This window comes from Punica granatum, chromosome 2 (assembly GCF_007655135.1).
Source record: "Punica granatum isolate Tunisia-2019 chromosome 2, ASM765513v2, whole genome shotgun sequence".
Taxonomy (NCBI): Eukaryota; Viridiplantae; Streptophyta; class Magnoliopsida; order Myrtales; family Lythraceae; genus Punica; species Punica granatum.
Genome location: NC_045128.1, coordinates 9,954,732 through 9,974,717, shown reverse-complemented (window position 1 = coordinate 9,974,717; position 19,986 = coordinate 9,954,732). Strand labels below are relative to the sequence as shown.

Below are 19,986 nucleotides of genomic sequence, written 5' to 3'. Positions count from 1 at the left end.
GTAACTTAGGAAATATAATATTTTCGAATAAGATCATACCGATCTATTAGGTAGTAAATATTCTTGTGATTTTCTAGATTTGATTTTGATATTATTCAGGTAGCTTTGATATTTATTTCTAGATTCTATGTAGACTACAAATAAGCACATTTTCTATGATATTTGTTGAGTCGTTCTATTCAATAAATATATTTTACTCTTGTGATTTTGGCCTTATACCCACCGCATATCCTTTTTATCTCTACTCTATTCTCATTATATAAAACTTGTCATGATATCAGAGCGGATTATACTTCTGCGTGTGACCATGTGGGCTCATACCACGCTATGTCTCTTTTTTGAAGGTAGCCAAAAGTGCGCCCATGTTTGACCCGAGTGTGGCGCGGTCCAATTTTGAGGTAGCCAAAAGTGCGCTTCATTTAGTCAAACCCGAGTGTGGAACTCGTGATTAGTTTAAATTTGTTCATCTTCTTCCGAGCACTTTAGAGATTGCCCGGTTCATGATCAAATGTTGAGGGCGGATGTTTAAGTCCACATGGCATGTGCTGGACCACATGTTGCCATGTGAGGGTTGGTGCTGAGATTTAGAATCCCACATGAAAAAATTAAGAGGAATTGAATGGGTTTATATAAAATTGAATACCGCAACATACCAGTTCGAGTTTTTTGGTTGGAGATGAGCCCAATCGGTTATAGGTTCAGTGAAATTTGACATACACCACCTAATATTTAGCTGCACAATAGACTTCAGTTAGTTAACTCACGTTGATATCTTTCCACAAAAATTGTCAGGCTTAGTATAAGAAAATGTCTTGGCTTAAGCATATCCAGCTGTGAGAGGACTAGCTCGGTCATATCTGTTTATGACATCCAATTATTTTATCATTAATTAAATACATGTGTGGGATTAATTAAATCCATAGACAGGAACTTTTTTTGAATTTATCAGGAAGTTTTATCATTAGTTAAGTACAGGTGTTGGATTAGTCCTGTCCAGTGCATGCTGACACGTCTCTTTTTGCTAAGAGACGATAAGGATATGACTTGTTATAGTCTCTAGAAAAGACGATGAACCTGCGATTTAAGTATAAACCGTTATATAACCATATATTTTCGTGAAATACCTAGTTATGGGCTTGTTCCAAGATAATATATATTCTAAACAATAAACATATAAATGCATATTCCTCTCTACTTCCATTTTTATTTTCCTTGTTTTTATTTTTTTTTTATTTTTATTTTTTATTTATTAAAATGGTGGATTGAATATTCTCTAAATTTTCTGAAGAGATGTTCATTCCTCATGTTTAAGTAAACAATCATCACAGTAGAGTGATCATTTCAATATTTACAAGTGCAACAAAAAATGAAATGGAGTGGAATCGGAGACATTGATTCATTTTCCATTCCATTTCAATTTTTCTTACCAAACATAAATTTGATATATCTCTGATATGCATGAAAGGAAGGAAATGTGTTTTATGACGTTATACTTATTATATTTATAATATTTTTTTTTTTCAGTGAGACATATTGTCGTTTGGTAATGGAGTGGAGTTTACTCAATTCCATTAAAAAATATTAATGTATATATTTAAGTTGGGTTATAATGGTGGTTAGAAACAAATATGTTTGAAAATTTATTATTATATAGAAAAAATAAAAAAAGTAACGAGTATATTGTTTAATTGATGAAAGAATGGAGTGTAGTGGAAGAATTTATTATTAAAAAATTGATTGTAATAATTGTTAGGAAAAAATATGTGGAAAAATTTATTATTAAATAGGAGAAAAAGACAAAATGTAATAATTATATTGTTAAATTTAAAGAAAAAATGGAGTGGAACGGAGTTGTAATGGAGTTAAACTCCATTACAAAACATACAATAGCTGCAGGTCATGAAGGCCCTCTACTTGTAACAAAATTCCAACCACAACAAACATATAGTCTACTCAGCTATTACTTAATTCCCTGCAATAGCGTAGTGAAAATAGTTCTGATCAGTCCATGGACTAAATAACGCGGACCAGCAAATTAAAGTACTTTGGAACGAATGAGAGAGTATCCTGATACCAATTCTATAATTCCAATCCATAATTTCCTTTCAAGATTCATATCAACATCTCAGATAGCTTAGGGATTAGTACTCTCCCTCGACCTAATGTCAAGAGATTCAACATTTATCATTTATATTTATTTTATATTCCGTGTTTTCTATTTACCCATGAGCTCCTCTAACTAAAAAAAAAAAACTATAATCACGGATAGCTCAACCTATCAATCGCGATACAAGGTGTAAGTTATATGGGCTAGGGACAAATAGAAGATGAGAAAATAGCGGGGCACATGGAAAAGTCATCGATAAGAACTAAAAATTCACAAAGGTCTCTCGATTGCGAAACGCCGCATATGCCACTCTGGACTTCCTTTCTCGTATAGTCCAGAAGATCAATTTAATCAACAAAATGACAAAATAATGCAAAATGGAAAAGTGCGATCCAGCCGGATCTCGATTCATCTAATTGCGGCTGCCTCTGTTCTCTCTTGTGTAATGTTATATATATATATATATTCATTCAATCAAAGCCAGAAACAAAATACTGTAATTTTTAGTAACCCTTATAATCAATTATTATACCGAAGAAAAATATATTTTTTAAATATTATAACGGAAAAATACATATTTTTGTATATATATTTAATATACAGTAACACTGTACCTGTTGTTATATTTCCTTCCTATGACCAGCAAATCTGTTAGTAGCCACACATTGAATTTTGATGGTTTCCCGTAAAGAAGCTGGATGCATATGCACCATATATTATAAGTTTAATCTATATCGCCATGCTCCTTTATCCATTTTATCCAATCTCCGGTCAAGTTTGTGAGCTTTCCAGATTAAACAACATAGAAAATAATCATATTTTTTAGAGTCAGTCCAGGCCGACCATCTATTACGTACTAGGTCAAGCACATTTATGGGAATTACTTCTCACTTTCTCCCCTATAAAATCTAAATGCAAAAAAATAAAAATAAAAAACCCTCTCGATTTGTCAATCAAGTCAAAGCACAATGTTAATTTTTTTTCTTTTTTCTTTTTTCTTTTTTCTTTAAGTACAATTTTCTTTTGGTGAAATATATATAAATATTTAGCCAACTATAGGCAATGCGTGCCCTCAAATAGTGTTTTGAATCTTCCTCTAAATGATGCCAATTCAATTTGCAATCCGAACTTTATTTCCTTGCCTTTAATTAATCACATAAAAGATACAAAAAAAAATTGAAAATTTTAAGCACCCAAAAAAAAAAAAGATTGGAAGCTGAAAGCATATCCCATCAATAAACTTGTGTAAACATTAAATAATAATTAATGACAGCCTTTGCCCCATTTCCATAATCAGAATAACAATCAACACGATGTGTGTGTATATATATACAGGGGCGGAGCCAATGTTATGGCAGGGGCCATTGCCCCTGAACTTTGATTGTTTTCAATTTTACCCCAAAATTATGAGTGTAAAATTAGTATTTTGCCTTCCCTAAAATTTAAATTTTTTAAAATTTACCCCAAAAGTATGAGTTCCCCCGAATGGAAATCCTAGCTTCGCCCCTCTCTATATATATATATATGTATATGTATATGTGATTATATATAGTACACAAAAGTTCAAGAAGAGGCCATGAAACCTTCATATATAGAGAGAGCATGGAGCAGAACATAATAATTTGGAGAGAGATCATCATCAACTTTAATTAGGGGAAATTGGCTTTGGCCGGTGAGAGAGATGGGAAAGCTTGAGGACATGAAGCCTGTGATGGCGATGTTAGTGCTCCAATTCACATACGCAGGGGTCAATCTCTTCTCAAGGGCAGCAGTTTTACAAGGGATGAACCCCAGGGTTTTTGTTGTTTACAGGCATGCCATGGCCACCCTCTTCATTGCTCCTGTTGCCTTTCTATCCAGGTAATTCATTCGTCCCGATTCCTTAATTTCCCGTGGGTAGATCAAGTCGTTGCTGAGTGATGATTAGCATCAGTCTGATAAGTTAAGAACAACTCGTGGTCTCATAAGAAGAGGGGAAAAAAAAAAAGACGCTAATCTTTTGGTGCGACCAATCAAATGGCTATGCTAGCATTCCATGAAATGAATAACCCATTCTTTGTCGTCGTACAATTAATGGCACATCAATTATCGATGAGAAAGTATCTTAACGGTAATTAAGTTTGCACGAAACATGATGGAACCTGATTGGCCACTCCGGTGGCAATCCGCGACTCTGATCTGTTCTGTTAGCCTAAAATCACGAATCAATTATGAGATTCACTGGTTAATTTCGTCGCAGATGGGGGAAATCTAACAGGGCTTCGATGGGATTGAAGAGCTTCTCGTTGATATTTCTAGCAGCTCTCGTAGGGTACGTAAATCCTCTTCCGCGACATATCCTTCTTTTACTTTTACGAAAATCAGGTGGCTCACTATGGGATTAATGGTCAATCAGTCAAGGATTGGCTCCATTAATTAACTGTTCTACATCAACGGAGTCGGAGGCAGTCCTTTTTAGAGCAGTTGGTTGTAATCTGTTTCGAAATTTCACACAAATTGAACCTTCATCATTGCTTTTACTCAGATTGTGTCTATATATATGTGTGCGCAGAGTGGTGATCAATCAGAATATGTATACAGAGGGTCTATATCTAGTATCGGCATCAATCGCAAGTGCCATGGCTAATCTTGTCCCGGCAATCACCTTTATCATGGCATATGCTCTCCGGTACGTACCTAAACGTCTATCCATATATATATAATAAATGGATTTTCCCCTTGCACGACTTGTATGGCTCGGCAACACATACTTATATGAAATCATAGTGATAAGAATGGGACCGCATCCAACTCATATTTATATAATAGATAAGTATGACGACGAACAAAAATCTCATATTGATTTTTTTTTTCTCATTTGGGGTAGAATGGAGCATATAAACCTTAGAAGCTTGAGAAGCATTGCGAAGATAGTAGGGACAATTTTATGCGTGGGAGGAGCAATTATCATGGCTTTGCTAAGAGGCCCGAAACTTCTGAATAATAGCAATGAGCACCTCATACTATTGGGATCTATGTTTGGGTACGGAGGTGGTGGCCATGACAATAATTGGATTATCGGCTGTCTCTTCCTAGTGGGGAGCTGCTGTTGCTGGGCATTTTGGCTCATACTGCAGGTAATTTTATCTACTCGCCGAATTTCGTCGCATTTTAGTAATGAGGCCCTGGCCTGGCCTTTACATATCTCATCAATCGGTCAGACCAATCATGTCTTGTTATAGATATAAGATTACTTGCTACGCATCTCACCAATTTGCCATAAAGTTGTCCATTCTCCATATTTCTTTTGGTTTCAAGAAAGCGTCCATGAATATAATAGCAGAAAGAGAAAAGTTCTAACAAAAGGAAATAAACAATGAGCATGCGACATATTCTTCGAAGTTCCATGAAATCATTAATAAAGTGAGGATTACGAGATGATGGCCTGCCCGTATCGTGGGATATTTTTAAATTTAATCTATATTTAAAAATTACACATAATTTTTTGTTGCCGGAAAAGGAAAGTTACACATACCTTAAAAATACATATACCTTCCTCATATTCCAGGTTCTACAATTTTTTTTATTGATATGTAAATTCAGAAATTTTGCTTCATTCCCATATTTACCAAAACATCAATTGCTCCATTAAAAATGCTGATGTGGACGATAATGGTGTTGACATGACAATGAAGTCTGAGATGGTATTTAAAATTTTTACCAAGTCTACTAACATTTTGTTATCATAAAATCACAAACTTTAAAATTATTTCCAAGTCTACTAATTTTATTTTTATTTTTTCATAATTAATAAATGAATCAATTTATCTCTTTTAATAATGAGATTTTTTAATTAATAGGTGTATTTATTAACCAGTCTTCCTGAAAAATAAAAAATTGATTTAAGTCAGTTTTATAAATATCAATCCTCAAATCATTTGAACTTTTAAATAGATTTTGTATAGTGCATTACATGACAGTCCTCAATTGTTAGGAGGAGTTTGCATTGCTTAATATGGGCATGTCAATATAATGCAATGATGTGAAGTATGATAAGCAAGGCAAACTTCCTAGTTACTTGAATTTCTTTTTTTTTTACATGAGAAGCAGGAACTAGGAAAATTCTATCAGTAGCTGGGGTACTATAGCTACTTCTCACTTTTCAACTAGATTGACTTGCTCCTCCCAAGCAAGGCATGCTCCATCCCACTTGATTTTTATTTTTACATAATAATTAAAAATTGGGAAAAAAATTCTATTGGTAGTTAGAGTACCAGAGTTACTTCCCACCGATGGATTAGATTGAACTGCCCCTTTGTAAGCATGGTCGGTTCTAACCAGATATTGAGGACTGTCAGCTATAGTACAATGTGTTAGAATAGAAGTTTTCGGATCTAGGTAGTTCACAATCTTTCATAGAGTACTTGTTGAAATCAGAATCTGTATTTACTTAAAATTGCATGGCTAAACGTTACGGCCCAAATTAGGGGCATGACTAGTTGTATCTATTGATGTCATTATTTCAAGAAACGAAACTCATTTAGACTTTCAAATTACTCGAGCACTAAATATCGAAAAAACCAACTTAAATCGGTTGCTTTACTTCAAGTAAGACTACTTAATAAATACACTTAGAAGCAAATACACTTGAAAATTTAAAAAATCACATCATAAAATGGAATTAATAAATTTGAAATAGCTAAAGGAGTAATAATTTTATGAAAAAAATAAAAAAAAATTGCAGATTTGAGAATAAATTAAAAGTTTGTGGTGTTATGGAAATTAAAAAAAATGTCATATTAGATTCCATTTGCCACATCAGCACCATTATCTTCCACATTAGCATTTTCAACAGAGGAATTAACGCTTTCGTAGATGTGGGTATAGAGCGAAATTTTGTGAATTTACATATCCAAATAAAAAAAACTGATAGAACTAAGAATTTAAGGAAAGTGTGTATTTTTAGGCTATTAATGCTTTTAAATTTATGTAGTTCCAAAAAGGTTAACTGCTACAATTTACTGAAACTAGATTTTATTCATGCGCTATGCGCAACAAACTATAATATTTTAATTTATATTAAATAAGAATTTTATAAATAAAAGAAATATAAAATTTACTTCTGAATTTTTATTTTATTCAATTAAAATTGGTGCATTAAAAATATTGAAAAATTTTGTGGGTAAATAAATAATAATAATTATAATTATAATAATTATTATTATTAAGGTGACGGGGGGAGAGGAAGCAACGTGAGAGAGAGTGAGAGAGAGAGAGAGAGAGAGTTTGGACGAAAGTTAAGGCAAAGCACGTAAGATAATATTTGTTTTTCAAAAACCAAATTCAATCATATTTTTTTCTTAGATATGATATATTTCTATATTATATTATGTATGGTACATTATGAATAGCATGCTTATCACACATCAAATATGATTGTTTTGGCTATAAAAAGATATTGCTATCACTAGACATGAGTTCTTTACTTGGATCTCCAAGTTTTTGGAATGCTCCAAATTCCACTTGAGCATCCAAATCTGGGTCAACGATACGCAGATAGAGTAGAGAATATATATTTCTTTTTCTGTTCTGCTATTAAAACTAACTTTTGAATGACTAAAGAGATAGATACTGGAATATTGCATTAGGAATGACCAATAACTGCCTATATAGTTTCGAATAGAGTAATAATTAAGAATCGAGTATTAATATGTTCCATGGAATGAAGACGTAGCGACATCTAGGAACTTCTAACTGAGATATTAACTGAGAGATATTAACTGAGATATTAATAAATACATGGAACATATTAATACTCGATTCTTAATTATTACTCTATTCGAAATTATATAGGCAGTTATTGGTCATTCCTAATGCAATATTCCAGTATCTATCTTTTTAGTCATTCAAAAGTTAGTTTTAATAGCAGAACAGAAAAAGAAATATATATTCTCTACTCTATCTGCGTATCGTTTATACCCACAAAATACCAGAGGAAATAGAAAAAGATCTTCGAAAGGAAAGGATATAATGAAATTCGTTGATTGTTTTTTCCCCAAAAACGATCCGTTTTATTTGACTGATGGGGCCAACAAACAATTAATTAAAAATAAAAATAAAAAGAGTGCTCTTATTCGAAACGTCTCGTGATCTTCAACCAATTTTGCGCTTCAATATAATTACCAGGCGTAAGCGCTATAGCTTGTTTCCAATACTCAGCGGCTTGATCGAACCAAGCCTCCGCAATTTCAGAATCGCCCTGTCGAATGGCCTGTTCCCCTCGGTCGGAATAGGTGAAAATAAAAAAAAAGAGAATTAAATTATATGTTTAAATAATTATATGTTTAAATTAGATATTTTAGATATTTATATATATAAATCTATTCTATTTTATTTAATTTAAATTTTTCGTACGTACGAGAGCTTATTTTAGTACGTTTATGATTATAGTTCTTCAATTTTTTTACTTTTCTCACACATATGCTTTTGTAAAAGTTTTGAATTCTCTAATTTATGTATGTGATTAACGTAATTACATACAATGTAACGTGGTTGAATTTTTTCTTTTTATTTATTTATGCATAATTTCTTTCAAATTGGACATAAATTTCTCAATTTTTTGCCTCTTTTATAACTTATGTACAATATGCTAACATTTTCCTTTTCTTGTTCATGAAATTAAATTACCACTAGTATTTGTGTCTAATACTATATTGTTAGTGATCTAAAATTGCTTTTTTCAACCATTTACAACATTATTTTATTTTGGGTTAATTGCACCGGTGGTCCAAAAAGTTGCATGAATGTTTCAGGTTGGTCCAAAACGTTTTCTTGGCAACTTGTTGTTACAAAAAGTTTTAAAACCGTTTCAATGTAGTGCATTCCGTCAATTTTCCTTGCCGCCGTTAACATTTTACTGACGTAGCGCGTCTTATGTGTCACTTTTGTTACATGGGACCAATCATAGTGCGCCACGTCATTTAAGAGGAAATAAAATTTGAAAAAGTCCAATAAAAATATAGAAAAAAAAACATAAAAATACTAAAAATATGGAAAAAAAATAGAAAAAAATTATTTTTAAAATTTTTAAAGGCATGTTTGATTTTTGGATCGATTTTTAAAATTTTAACTTTAACTTTAACTTTACTCACTACACAACAAAAGTCAACAATACAATTATTACTTTTTGCATTTTCTTCAATTTTTTAACCATTCAATTCAATTTTTAATACTAAATTCTCTCAACTATTAATTAATTTTTCACACTTTTTCTCATAATTCAACAATACAATCATTACAACCCAATTAAAATCAAAATTCAACTTAACTTAACTTTAAAACCAAACACACAGTAAAAGTCATTAAAATTTTAAAAATAATTTTTTATTTTTAAAAGTTTTTAAAAATTATTTAAAATAATTTTAAATTTTAAATTAAAACTATTTTAAATTTTAAATTTAAATTATTTTAAATTTTAAATATAAAATAATAAAATAATTATAAATTTTAAAATTAAAATTAAAATTAAAAGTTTAAAATTATTTTTAAAAGTTTTTAAAATTTTAAAATAATTTTTATTAATTTTCTAAATTTTTACTTTTTTTTGTTTTTTATTATTTTCTGTATTTTTATTGAAATTTTTTAGATTTTATATCATCTTAAATGACGTAGTATACTATGATTGGTTCCACGTAACAAAAGTAACACATAGGACGCACCTCGTCATCAAAATGTTGATGGCGTCATGGACAATTGACAGAATGCGCTACATTGAAACGGTTTTGAAACTTTTTATAAAAACAAGTTACCAAAAAAATATTTTGGACCAACCTGAAACATTCATGAAATTTTTTGGACCACCAGTGTAATTAACCTATAATATTTTACAAAACTAACAAAAATATAAAGGGATCACATTTTATTCCGTGCAATGCATGTACTTTACAATTAGTATATATATATATATATATAATAAGGCAAAACTGTGGTGGGACCAGTCGGATGGCCTCAGAACGATCGGATTGCTTATTAGAATTTTCTTGGATTATGGAGGTTCTTTTTTATTTTTATAATAATTATAAATAAAAACATTTTAAAAATATTTTTAAAAGATTCTTGATGATCCCAAAAAACTGAGTATTTTTCTAATGTTTTGATGAAATACTATTAGTTACATAATTGATAATAGGGCAAATTACAAAAAAAAACCCAAATTTTGTAAAATGTCTCAGTTTTGTCCTAAATTTTGTTTTGTAACAAAAAAAAACCATAAGTTTTCTAAAATGTCTCAAAAATGACCTCCGTTATAACTTCCGTCAATTTTTGCCTACGTGTGACCTACGTGGATTGTTAAAGGGACCCACTAGCCTACGTGTGACCTACGTGGACTGTTAAAGGGACCCACCATCAGTAGCAAAAATTGACGGAAGTTATAACGGAGGTTATTTTTGAGACATTTTAGAAAACTTATGGTTTTTTTTGTTACAAAACAAAATTTAGGACAAAATTGAGACATTTTACAAAATTTGAGTTTTTTTTTGTAATTTACCCTTGATAATATTAAATAAGGTATTCGTGCTATTTTCATATTTCATGTTAATCACATTATCATGCCATTATGTAATACATTTTGATATATCTAATAAGAATATAACCAGTTTTAATAACATTTAAAAATAAGTATAAAAAATTATATAAATTAATTGACGTGAACTCAAAAGAAAGAAAGAAAGAGAGAGAAATGGGAGAGAGAGAATGGAAAGAGAAAGAGATAGAAGGGAGAAGAAAAGTTACACCAACTATCTTCATTCTCCCTTTATAATAGAATAGATATACATGTGGATTATATAAATCGCAAATTTGTGTATTTTAAAATTTAATGCATATTACTGATAAGATTTTGATAATATTTGTTTATACTACCTTTTAATATTACCTTTTACCCTATGCAAAAACACGTTGGCTCAATGATTAGTGTATATTAATCCGCATCTCTTATATTAATATTACATCAAGGTTTATAATTAGTCAGTAATGTATTTTAAACGTTTCAATGCATCCACTTATAAATGTGTACATCAATTATTGCAATATCAAATTAATTTATCAATGCATCTGGTCCATATACATAATATTTCGTTTGGATTATTTAGTAACACATTTAATCAAATTTACGAAATTAGCGACACTCTTCCATGAGACGAAATTAAAGACACGTTTCTCACTCTCAAAAATGAGTAGAAGAGAAGGACACCGGATAAGTAATGCCAGAAATACATAAATATTTATATTGAAAAAGTTCCATGACAATTTTCTTTTATTTGAATAACTTACATATGTATTTTATTTTTCACTACATCAGTGAATGATTACTTCTATATATAATTACACATTAAACACTATTAATCAATAATTAAATTAGTCCCCATACCTTTATTTTATATCATGTTTTGTATTATTAATTAATAAACCTAACAATATTAACTGAAAATATAAGAATGACTAGTTTATCGTTATATATTCCTCCAAACAGAAGGAGGGATTAGAATTCTTAACATGGGTGAACGTTTAGTACAATATTATATAGCGAAACTAGTGGAATAAATATGATTCCTCACACCTGTAATTTTTCTTTTTGTTTTTTTATGTCTCTTTTACAGGTTCCAATGGCTGCGAACTATCCCGACTGTATATCATTATCAGCTTGGATGTGCTTCTTAGCATCTATACAGGGAGCGGCATTGACCCTCTTCTTAGAAAGAGACCTTAGCGTATGGATTCCCAACACAAAGTTCCAATTAGGATGCGTCATCTATACGGTAAGCATTAACTTAAAATTATATCAAACGTAATCTCATTCGCTTGGGTTAGCCAACATGGCTGCCAAAATGGTTGCCGAATAGTGCTGTGATTTGGTTTGGTAGTGGTGTTATTGAAATAAAAATGTTTAAATATAGTTGTTAAAAAATAAGTGTTAAAGTTTTCGAGAGGTAATAATTTGAAACTAGTAAAATTAAATTAAAATTAATACTTAAAATAGAGAATAAGCAAAAGTAAATTTTATAAATACTTATTAATCCATTGGAAAAAATCATACTTCCAAATATTCAAGTTCTGATATAATTCACCAAACATTACTTCTACTTAAAAATCAATAAAAAAAATTATATAACTGCCACAATACTCCTAAAGGAAGCCTGAATCGTTAATGTTGTGGATTGTCATACGTGGCCATCTCGACAGTTGTGATAGCTGACTGATAGTCAGGGACCAATTCCACATTATTTTTCATAACTTGTGGTTCCAGAATTTTGTTTAGCCTTTCAATCATATCAATCCATCTTTCTTTCGCTTTTTTTAGAACTCAATTGCTTAGGAAGTGACATTTTAGCCATCGGTACTTGGAAATGTGTTGGGAAAGAGAAAATTTTAGATTATCCTACCTCAAATAATGTGGCGAGGAAGAATCAATAATAATACTTTAATGAATAATAATTATAACAATTATTCGAGTGATTAGCCCCAAATCCCTAATTTCATGCATTTTAATTGGTACTTTCTCACGCCACGTGGTGAGGTAGGATCATCCAATAACTTCTCGTTGGGGGAGACAATGTGTTTCTTTTTTCTTGTTCTTTCATATGAGCGAGATTCAGGGACGGAGCCAAAATATTTTCACGGGGGTAAAATAAAATTTTATCAACATAGTATATTAAACTATAATTAGTGCATTGCCGTTGATAGCCAAGTCCTCACAACTGTCCCGTATAGTGGACCGAAGTAAAAGACAGGTTTTGGCATTCTTAACATTGCATAAATTTTTAGTGTGTACTCTGGTTTCTAAAAGTTCAATGAGTCATAATTAATTCAATTCATGGTGGATCGGCCCACAAAGGGGGTAAAACTCCCAACATTGATTTTAATATTGTAAATTTGATTTCCAAAACTTTACTAACAAAAAATATATGTTTAAATTACCAACATTTCCAGTATTAAATCTAAGATTCAAAACTTTTTGTTAATTTTTGGAGAGGTGTTCTATTATAAGGAAACATAAATTCTTTAACAATGAACAACTTAATTAAGTATGGGCACATTTAAAATTTTTAACATCTAGCATAAATTTTAAGAAAAATTGGGGCAAAACAAAGGTAAGAAATTTGCGGGGCATTTTAGAAATTTAGGGGAACAAAATTATAAAGCATGATAATATTATAAACATATAAATATATATACATATATATAAAAGCCGAAGCATGCTTGTGAAGAAGTGCCACGACTTTACTTTTTCAAAATCTTCAAGTCGTGGTTCATCAACCTTTGAAATACTTGATTAGTTTAATTCATAAAGAAAAGATTTGTATATTTGTCTATAACTCCACGTATATTTTATTTTTATTATATTCAATGAATTTTAGACATTTGTCAATATTATTTGTATGGAGTAATGTGCAATTAAAGAAATTTTTGAAAAATGAAATTTTCTCGATAATTGAAAATAATTTCTTGATATATGAGATACATTTTCACATTCGATATACCAAATATTCTACAAATATTACATATCTCTCCGGTTGAGTGTCGTCCCATGATTAATAGAGGATTACAAGTCAAGTTTGCATCTGCAAAGAATGAGAAATGAGGAAAATATCGATACTCAAAGAGCATGAGGAACATAAGGGTCCTCGAGCTGTAGGCTTGGAAAGTATTAGGCAAGGTTAGAAGAGGGAAGTAGAATTTCAAGTGGTTTATTCTATCTGAAAATTAAACATATTCTAAAAAATATTAGATTTCATTAATATTCTAATACTTCCACATATGGCGCGGGTTTGTACTTACTTTTAATAAGATCTTGGCAATCCCAGTGATTGCCGGATTGGCCTAATATATATTAGTGATGGAAATAAATTGACAATAATTGAATACGGCATCGTGATTTTACGGGAGTGGCATGGCACCAAACCCCTTTGTTTAGGGTTTCTTTTAATCATCAGTTTGTTAAGATATAACTTTAGGATGAAATCAATGTTCATCAGTCGGATGTCAACTGGTCTGCACATATTCATTGATTTTGATAAAATCAATGAATGGCTAGGTTCAGGGATCTTGGTCGGGATATTAGTTTTTCTTCCCCTAATTATGTTATTTTAAATTTTGATATAACAAAACAAAGTTTGAAAATTGTACGCACTAAGCATTTTAAGGTCAGTAGTTCCAATTGCATTGACACTTGATCAGCGTCGAATATATAATAGCAGCCGCTCCTTTGGAAATGTTGATTCGATGAAGGAATTAATGAATTCATTATATACAGAATCTAATCTACTGGTAATTACACTCATATTACGATTTGCACAAACAGGGCGTAATTGGATCGGGGATTTCTTTCTTCGTGCAAGCGTGGTGCATTGCAAGAAAGGGCCCTGTCTTCTCTGCGATGTTCAACCCTCTATGCACAGTTCTAGTCGCCATTTTGGCTGCAATTTTTCTTCACGAGGAAGTATACACCGGAAGGTAAAAGTACCCTTTTAATTGTTACTTTTTTTTTTCTTTTTATTACTTGCACAAAAATTACAAGCCATTAATTAGTGTTTATGTTTTTTTCTATATATATGATTACTATATTCTCTTTTTTTGTGTGAAAATATATGATTACTATATTGGAGAAGGGTATAATAGTGTAAACATTCACTTTCCTAAAATACTCTTAGTAAAATATATTTAATTAATGACAACTGTCAGCACTCAATTTTGGTCCACCCTAACAAAAGGAGGGTAAAATCGTCATTTGTCACTATCGAGGCCAAAAAAATAATTTTCTACAAAATATCGATCCCCGAATTTTTTTGAACGCAATGGCGGTTTCGAATCATTTTTTGATATCCAATTAAAAAAACGAGAATTTTAATTTTTACGCGTGTTAAATTCAAATTCTTAAATCTATTTAAAAAAATCGCACTCAAACCGGTCAGATCGGCGTCAGACCGGTCAAATCGGCATCAGACCGGTCTGACGCCTGTCAGAATTTCTGACGCATGTCAAAAGTTTCTGACCATTTCATTTCCACCCCTGCTTTTTCTTTCTTTCCATTTCGCCGCCTCTTCTTTTCTTCCTCTTCCTTTCCGCCCCTGTCGTTCTTTCCTTCTCTTCTCTTCTCCCCCCTCTTCTCCTCTTCTTTCATTGACGTCTCTTTGCCATCTCCGACACGCCACGGTTGCCCACCCACCGCGACCGCCTGCCACCACTGACACGTTCGCCCGACACGCCACCGCTCGCTTCCCCAGCACGTTCCCTCGGCCGCTATCTCTCCCTCACGGTCCCGATCTCACTCTCTCTTTCTCTCTCGACTCCCGACTCTCGGATTAGAATTAGAATTGTAAGTATAAATAATTAATTGTCATATTTTCTCTGCATCAATTTCCCACTCTCTCCTCTCTCTCCCTATATTCTCTCTCTCCCTCTCCCCTGCCTCTTGAATGACCCTATATATCTTTTTCTATTTTTAAATTAAATTTATTTATAATCTAATTTTTAAACAAGATAATTAATTTATAAAAATATTTTCTCTTACTTAAACTTATATGATTAATCTAAATTTATTTATTAGCAATTCCAAATTATTTAAGTCATGTGCATAGCGCGGGTATGTATCTAATTTTTTTTACGTAATGGTTACCATTTCCTGAATTTAAATATTCAGCCTAATCTCTTCTTAGATCATAATGCGTTCATATATTTGAGTTTAAATGAGAACATGCCATCTATATCGATATCGATATATATAGTAAAGCTGAGTTCATGTCATTAACAAATGCGAAAATTACTCTAAATATTATTAGCATATAATAATTAATCTTAGACATAACAAAAATATTAATGGATGTTAGTTAATTTATCATAGAGTTAAAAAGTACAAGCCCCCACTTTTATTAATATACACGGTATCATAAAATAACATTAATAAAAGTGAAAGCGGTGTGGTGGGTGGCTGAAATGGTGTAGTAGAGAGAAGAAGAGAGAGAGCTAATAGGGAAGAGAGAGTAATAATTATGGCAAGTTACAGTGGGCTTCTCCCACATGTTGGGCTTTTATCAAGTGGGTCGGCCCGATGGGCCCATACTACTGGTTTCATGGCCTTACATTGGAGCAAATATTGGGTGCCTGTCCCTCATCAACTTGGCTGAATAACAGTCGATTAGAATGTTAAAATTGAAAAATTGATCCTATAGTAGCCCCACAGATTCCCACTTTCCCAATGAATAAATAACGCTCATTGAATATTTTCTCCTTTCTTTATATCCCGTCCATATCAGAAAGCTTTTTATATAATATTATTTTTAAAAATTGAAAAAAGGTTAAGTTTGAATAAAAATCTATATGAAGTGAATATATGGAATAAAGCCGTGTAACATATTGATAATTAATTAATAATATGCAATACATATATTGAATAAGACAGTTACTTGCAAAATTATTAGCAAACAACATAAAATTATTTGTGGTTCAAACTAATATTATTACTTTGAATGTTATGAATTTTTTATTTGAGAAATCATATTATTCTAAGGCGTTAATTTTCCTTCTAAACATACATAGATAATTATTTATAACATGTAATAGGCATACGAAAACAAATCCGTACAACGGCACAGGTAGAATACTAATTGATTGTATTTCGTGCGAGATTTGCTTATTAGCTCTGATTGTACTTTTTGCTTCGTTAGTGTTAAAGTAAATTCAAATATCTACAATATATCCTGCCACTGATACTATTTTTATGAATCGGAATTGATATTTTGTTTTTCTTTTTCCCAAATATTGTAGCATCGCTGGAGCAATTGGAGTGGTGATTGGTCTGTACTTTGTGCTATGGGGTAAAGCAAAGGACATTGCCCCCATCACGAGCGAAGACAAATTGCCTTCTAGCAAAATTGATTTGGAAGAACCCCTTCTGCTTAATAATTCACCAACTGATAATATTAAAGAGGCTAGCGGCACAGATTATGTGCAATTGTAGAATTTTCCTTTTGTTCTTTCTTGCATTTTTGCATGCCCATTTGACAAAGCTTTTCCCCTTGAATAATAAGTGAAAGTAATTTTGTAATGTTGTTAAAGTGTGTGTCTATATTTAACACTGTAGAATCTTTCTCATTTTTATACTCCAATGAACAATGTTTACGCATGAAAGAAACGTAAATCTTCTACTTCTATTACGTTGCAGGAAACGGATATTTGTTTTAAAATTTAATAATTTTATTATTTTTCAATTTTTTTACTCTTAAATTATAATTTATACCCCAAAATCTTGTTTTCTATCAATTTATCAACTTTTATGCTACTAGTAAAAAAATCACGAGCTTTGCACGTGGTTATGATCTTATCATGTCCACCATTATGAACATTTTGAATATCCAAAATAAATGCATGAACATCATATAGAAATGCTCCCAAAATATGAAAAATATGTTTATAGAAACTAAAGTATGTCATTGTAAATCTCATTTTTCTTTGCAATCTATATGAACAACTAAGACTAAGAGGTTTCATATTTAATTCTTACTTATGGGACTTTTTGTAGCCTTATATATTTCCTCTATCACTTTTTAGGTTCATGATCAGTCTAGTTTGTAATCCAAAATGAAAAAATTACAATGATTTAATTAAGAGTTGTTTCTGGGGTATACCAAATCCTCCTTTATTATGAATAAATACTTTGGACAATTGTGTAATTAGACATTTGTAGAACTCGATTCTTCAAATATTTGGTTTTAATTTGCATATAGGTGACGATAACATATTGAGCTAGATCTATAGATAGCAACTATAACGTTTATAGCTTATTAACAATATTTCTTTTTCACAGTTGTATATTCTCATGTTACAGTGATTAATCTTGTTTTGCTATTAAAGTTCTAAAGATTTACAAACACAATTTCATGCTATTTTTATTTACTTGAATTGTGTAATTCATCCCAAGTCTTTGGATAGTACGGATATAATATCTCATTCTAATATTTTTTTAGCTTATTATAGTTTTATTTTTCCAAGAAATTATTTTCTTAGAATTTGTTAAATTTCAATTAAAAGTAATATATATATATATATATATGAAAACAAAGTTCCGAACAGAATTTCCACGCCGCTACATCATTAAAAATATAAAACGAAACTGTCTCGCGATACTTTTCATCATTCATCATTTATATAGTAAGGAAGTTTTATATTTTTTATCAAGAAATATTTATCCATTGAGAAAATATATTCATAATATTTTATTATTTAACATATATAGTAGAATACATAGATCATATCCACATATATCCCGACAGAATATATATCATTAATTGAGAGTTAGACTACTATTACTGATTATAAATATGACGTATATATCATATAGTGGAACTCATACCATTATTTCCTGAGATAAAATTTTTTGTATATTGAAATTTTTATATTCGATAGAAAATTTTCTTATTAATCTTTATGACATTTGCACATTATACACTGTACGTGTTTATTCGATATACTAACACCAATATCTTATACAATTCACAAGGTTTCACCAATATTTCACTAGGCTTCGTTAGGTTTTCTAAAAATTCATGATCATCAAATTCATATATATTTTTTATAAATGTAATTTTTTTTGTTTAGGATGTTATCTTTTTTAAATGGATGTTAATTTGTTTGGTACATTTATTATTTGTTTAGAAATACTATATTTGCATGAAATTTTTTCTATCATTTTATTTTTAATCTATACCTTAATTAGATTTTGAGGTGGTACAATGATTTATCATATATTAAAAGGAATTGGGACCATAAGAAGTAACGAAATTATCAATTTTGTTATGATTTTCCTTGATAAAGAGATATACTATGCGTGTTCGACTAAGTATACTATTTTCTTAATCAAAATTAAATTATTACTAATTTATTGTCTTCAATGAAATTAGGTTTCATTGATGCATGTCAGTATACGAAAGTCTCAGATTGATATGTTTCGGGCCTTACTTAAGAAGAAAATGTGCGTACACAAATAATAATTTCACATTATTATCGAAGTATTGTCCAGTTGATGTTGCAGTAAAGATATATTTTTTTTATTTAGTCGATATGAATAAATTTTTTTTGTAATTTAATGATATCTTGAACATAATTCATTTAGTTTTCATTAAATTTTATTTATGCATAACGTCTAAAATTATTTAGATTAGTTGCAACAAAGGAATGAGCTTCTGCCTAGGTCCTTCCATAAAAGGTGCTTTCCCAATCTATCTAGTTATTCAATTACGCATGCACAATGCGCGGGTCAGCAACTAATTATATCATAATAAGACCCTTCTCATTTATTGCTTTTTCACGTATCTAATGGCATTTCTGTCATCTCGGTCTCACACATATCTCTTCCATATGTTGTTTAACCTACCATATATGGATCATCACTAGGTCCTTCTCATTTCAAATCCATATCACCGAATGTGTTAGTTCTACTCGTCATCTATTACATTATCTATCAATAATTTTGTTTCATATTCTCGATCAAATTTTCTTTATGCTGTTGACGTTCCAGTATGTAAATATGGCTTCATATCGAACTCACCATCACCCAACACCTAGGGCTCCTCTTGGCTCTAATTTCTACTAATAGAGTTTTCTAAAGCCATCCCTTCCCCCATCTCTATAAGGTCGGAGGATTCAGCCTGCGACATAAAAAGGTCATTTCTTGATGATCAAAAGCTAAAAGATTTGTAAATTATTTATTTATATAGATACTTAGCAAGTACTTGGATTCATGAATCTAACAAAAAAAGGGAAAAAAATTATATACACAAGTTGCACTGCTCCTGCAGTCCACCTTGGAAACTTTGTGGTTGGGGCAAACCGACATATTCAGGGCG

At 31.0% G+C, this 19,986-nt stretch overlaps 1 protein-coding gene across 1 annotated transcript; it reads left to right on the top strand.

Annotated features, from left to right (window-relative positions):
* The first annotated feature begins 3,503 nt into the window (after window positions 1-3,503).
* LOC116197981 (WAT1-related protein At4g30420-like) lies at window positions 3,504-17,236 on the top strand. Its single transcript, XM_031528272.1, has 7 exons — window positions 3,504-3,967; window positions 4,347-4,418; window positions 4,659-4,775; window positions 4,974-5,223; window positions 11,746-11,904; window positions 14,448-14,599; window positions 16,910-17,236. Exons 1-7 carry the CDS (start codon window positions 3,789-3,791, stop codon window positions 17,100-17,102), a joined length of 1,122 nt encoding a protein of 373 aa, XP_031384132.1. The 5' UTR covers window positions 3,504-3,788; the 3' UTR covers window positions 17,103-17,236.
* Window positions 17,237-19,986: the final 2,750 nt, after the last annotated feature.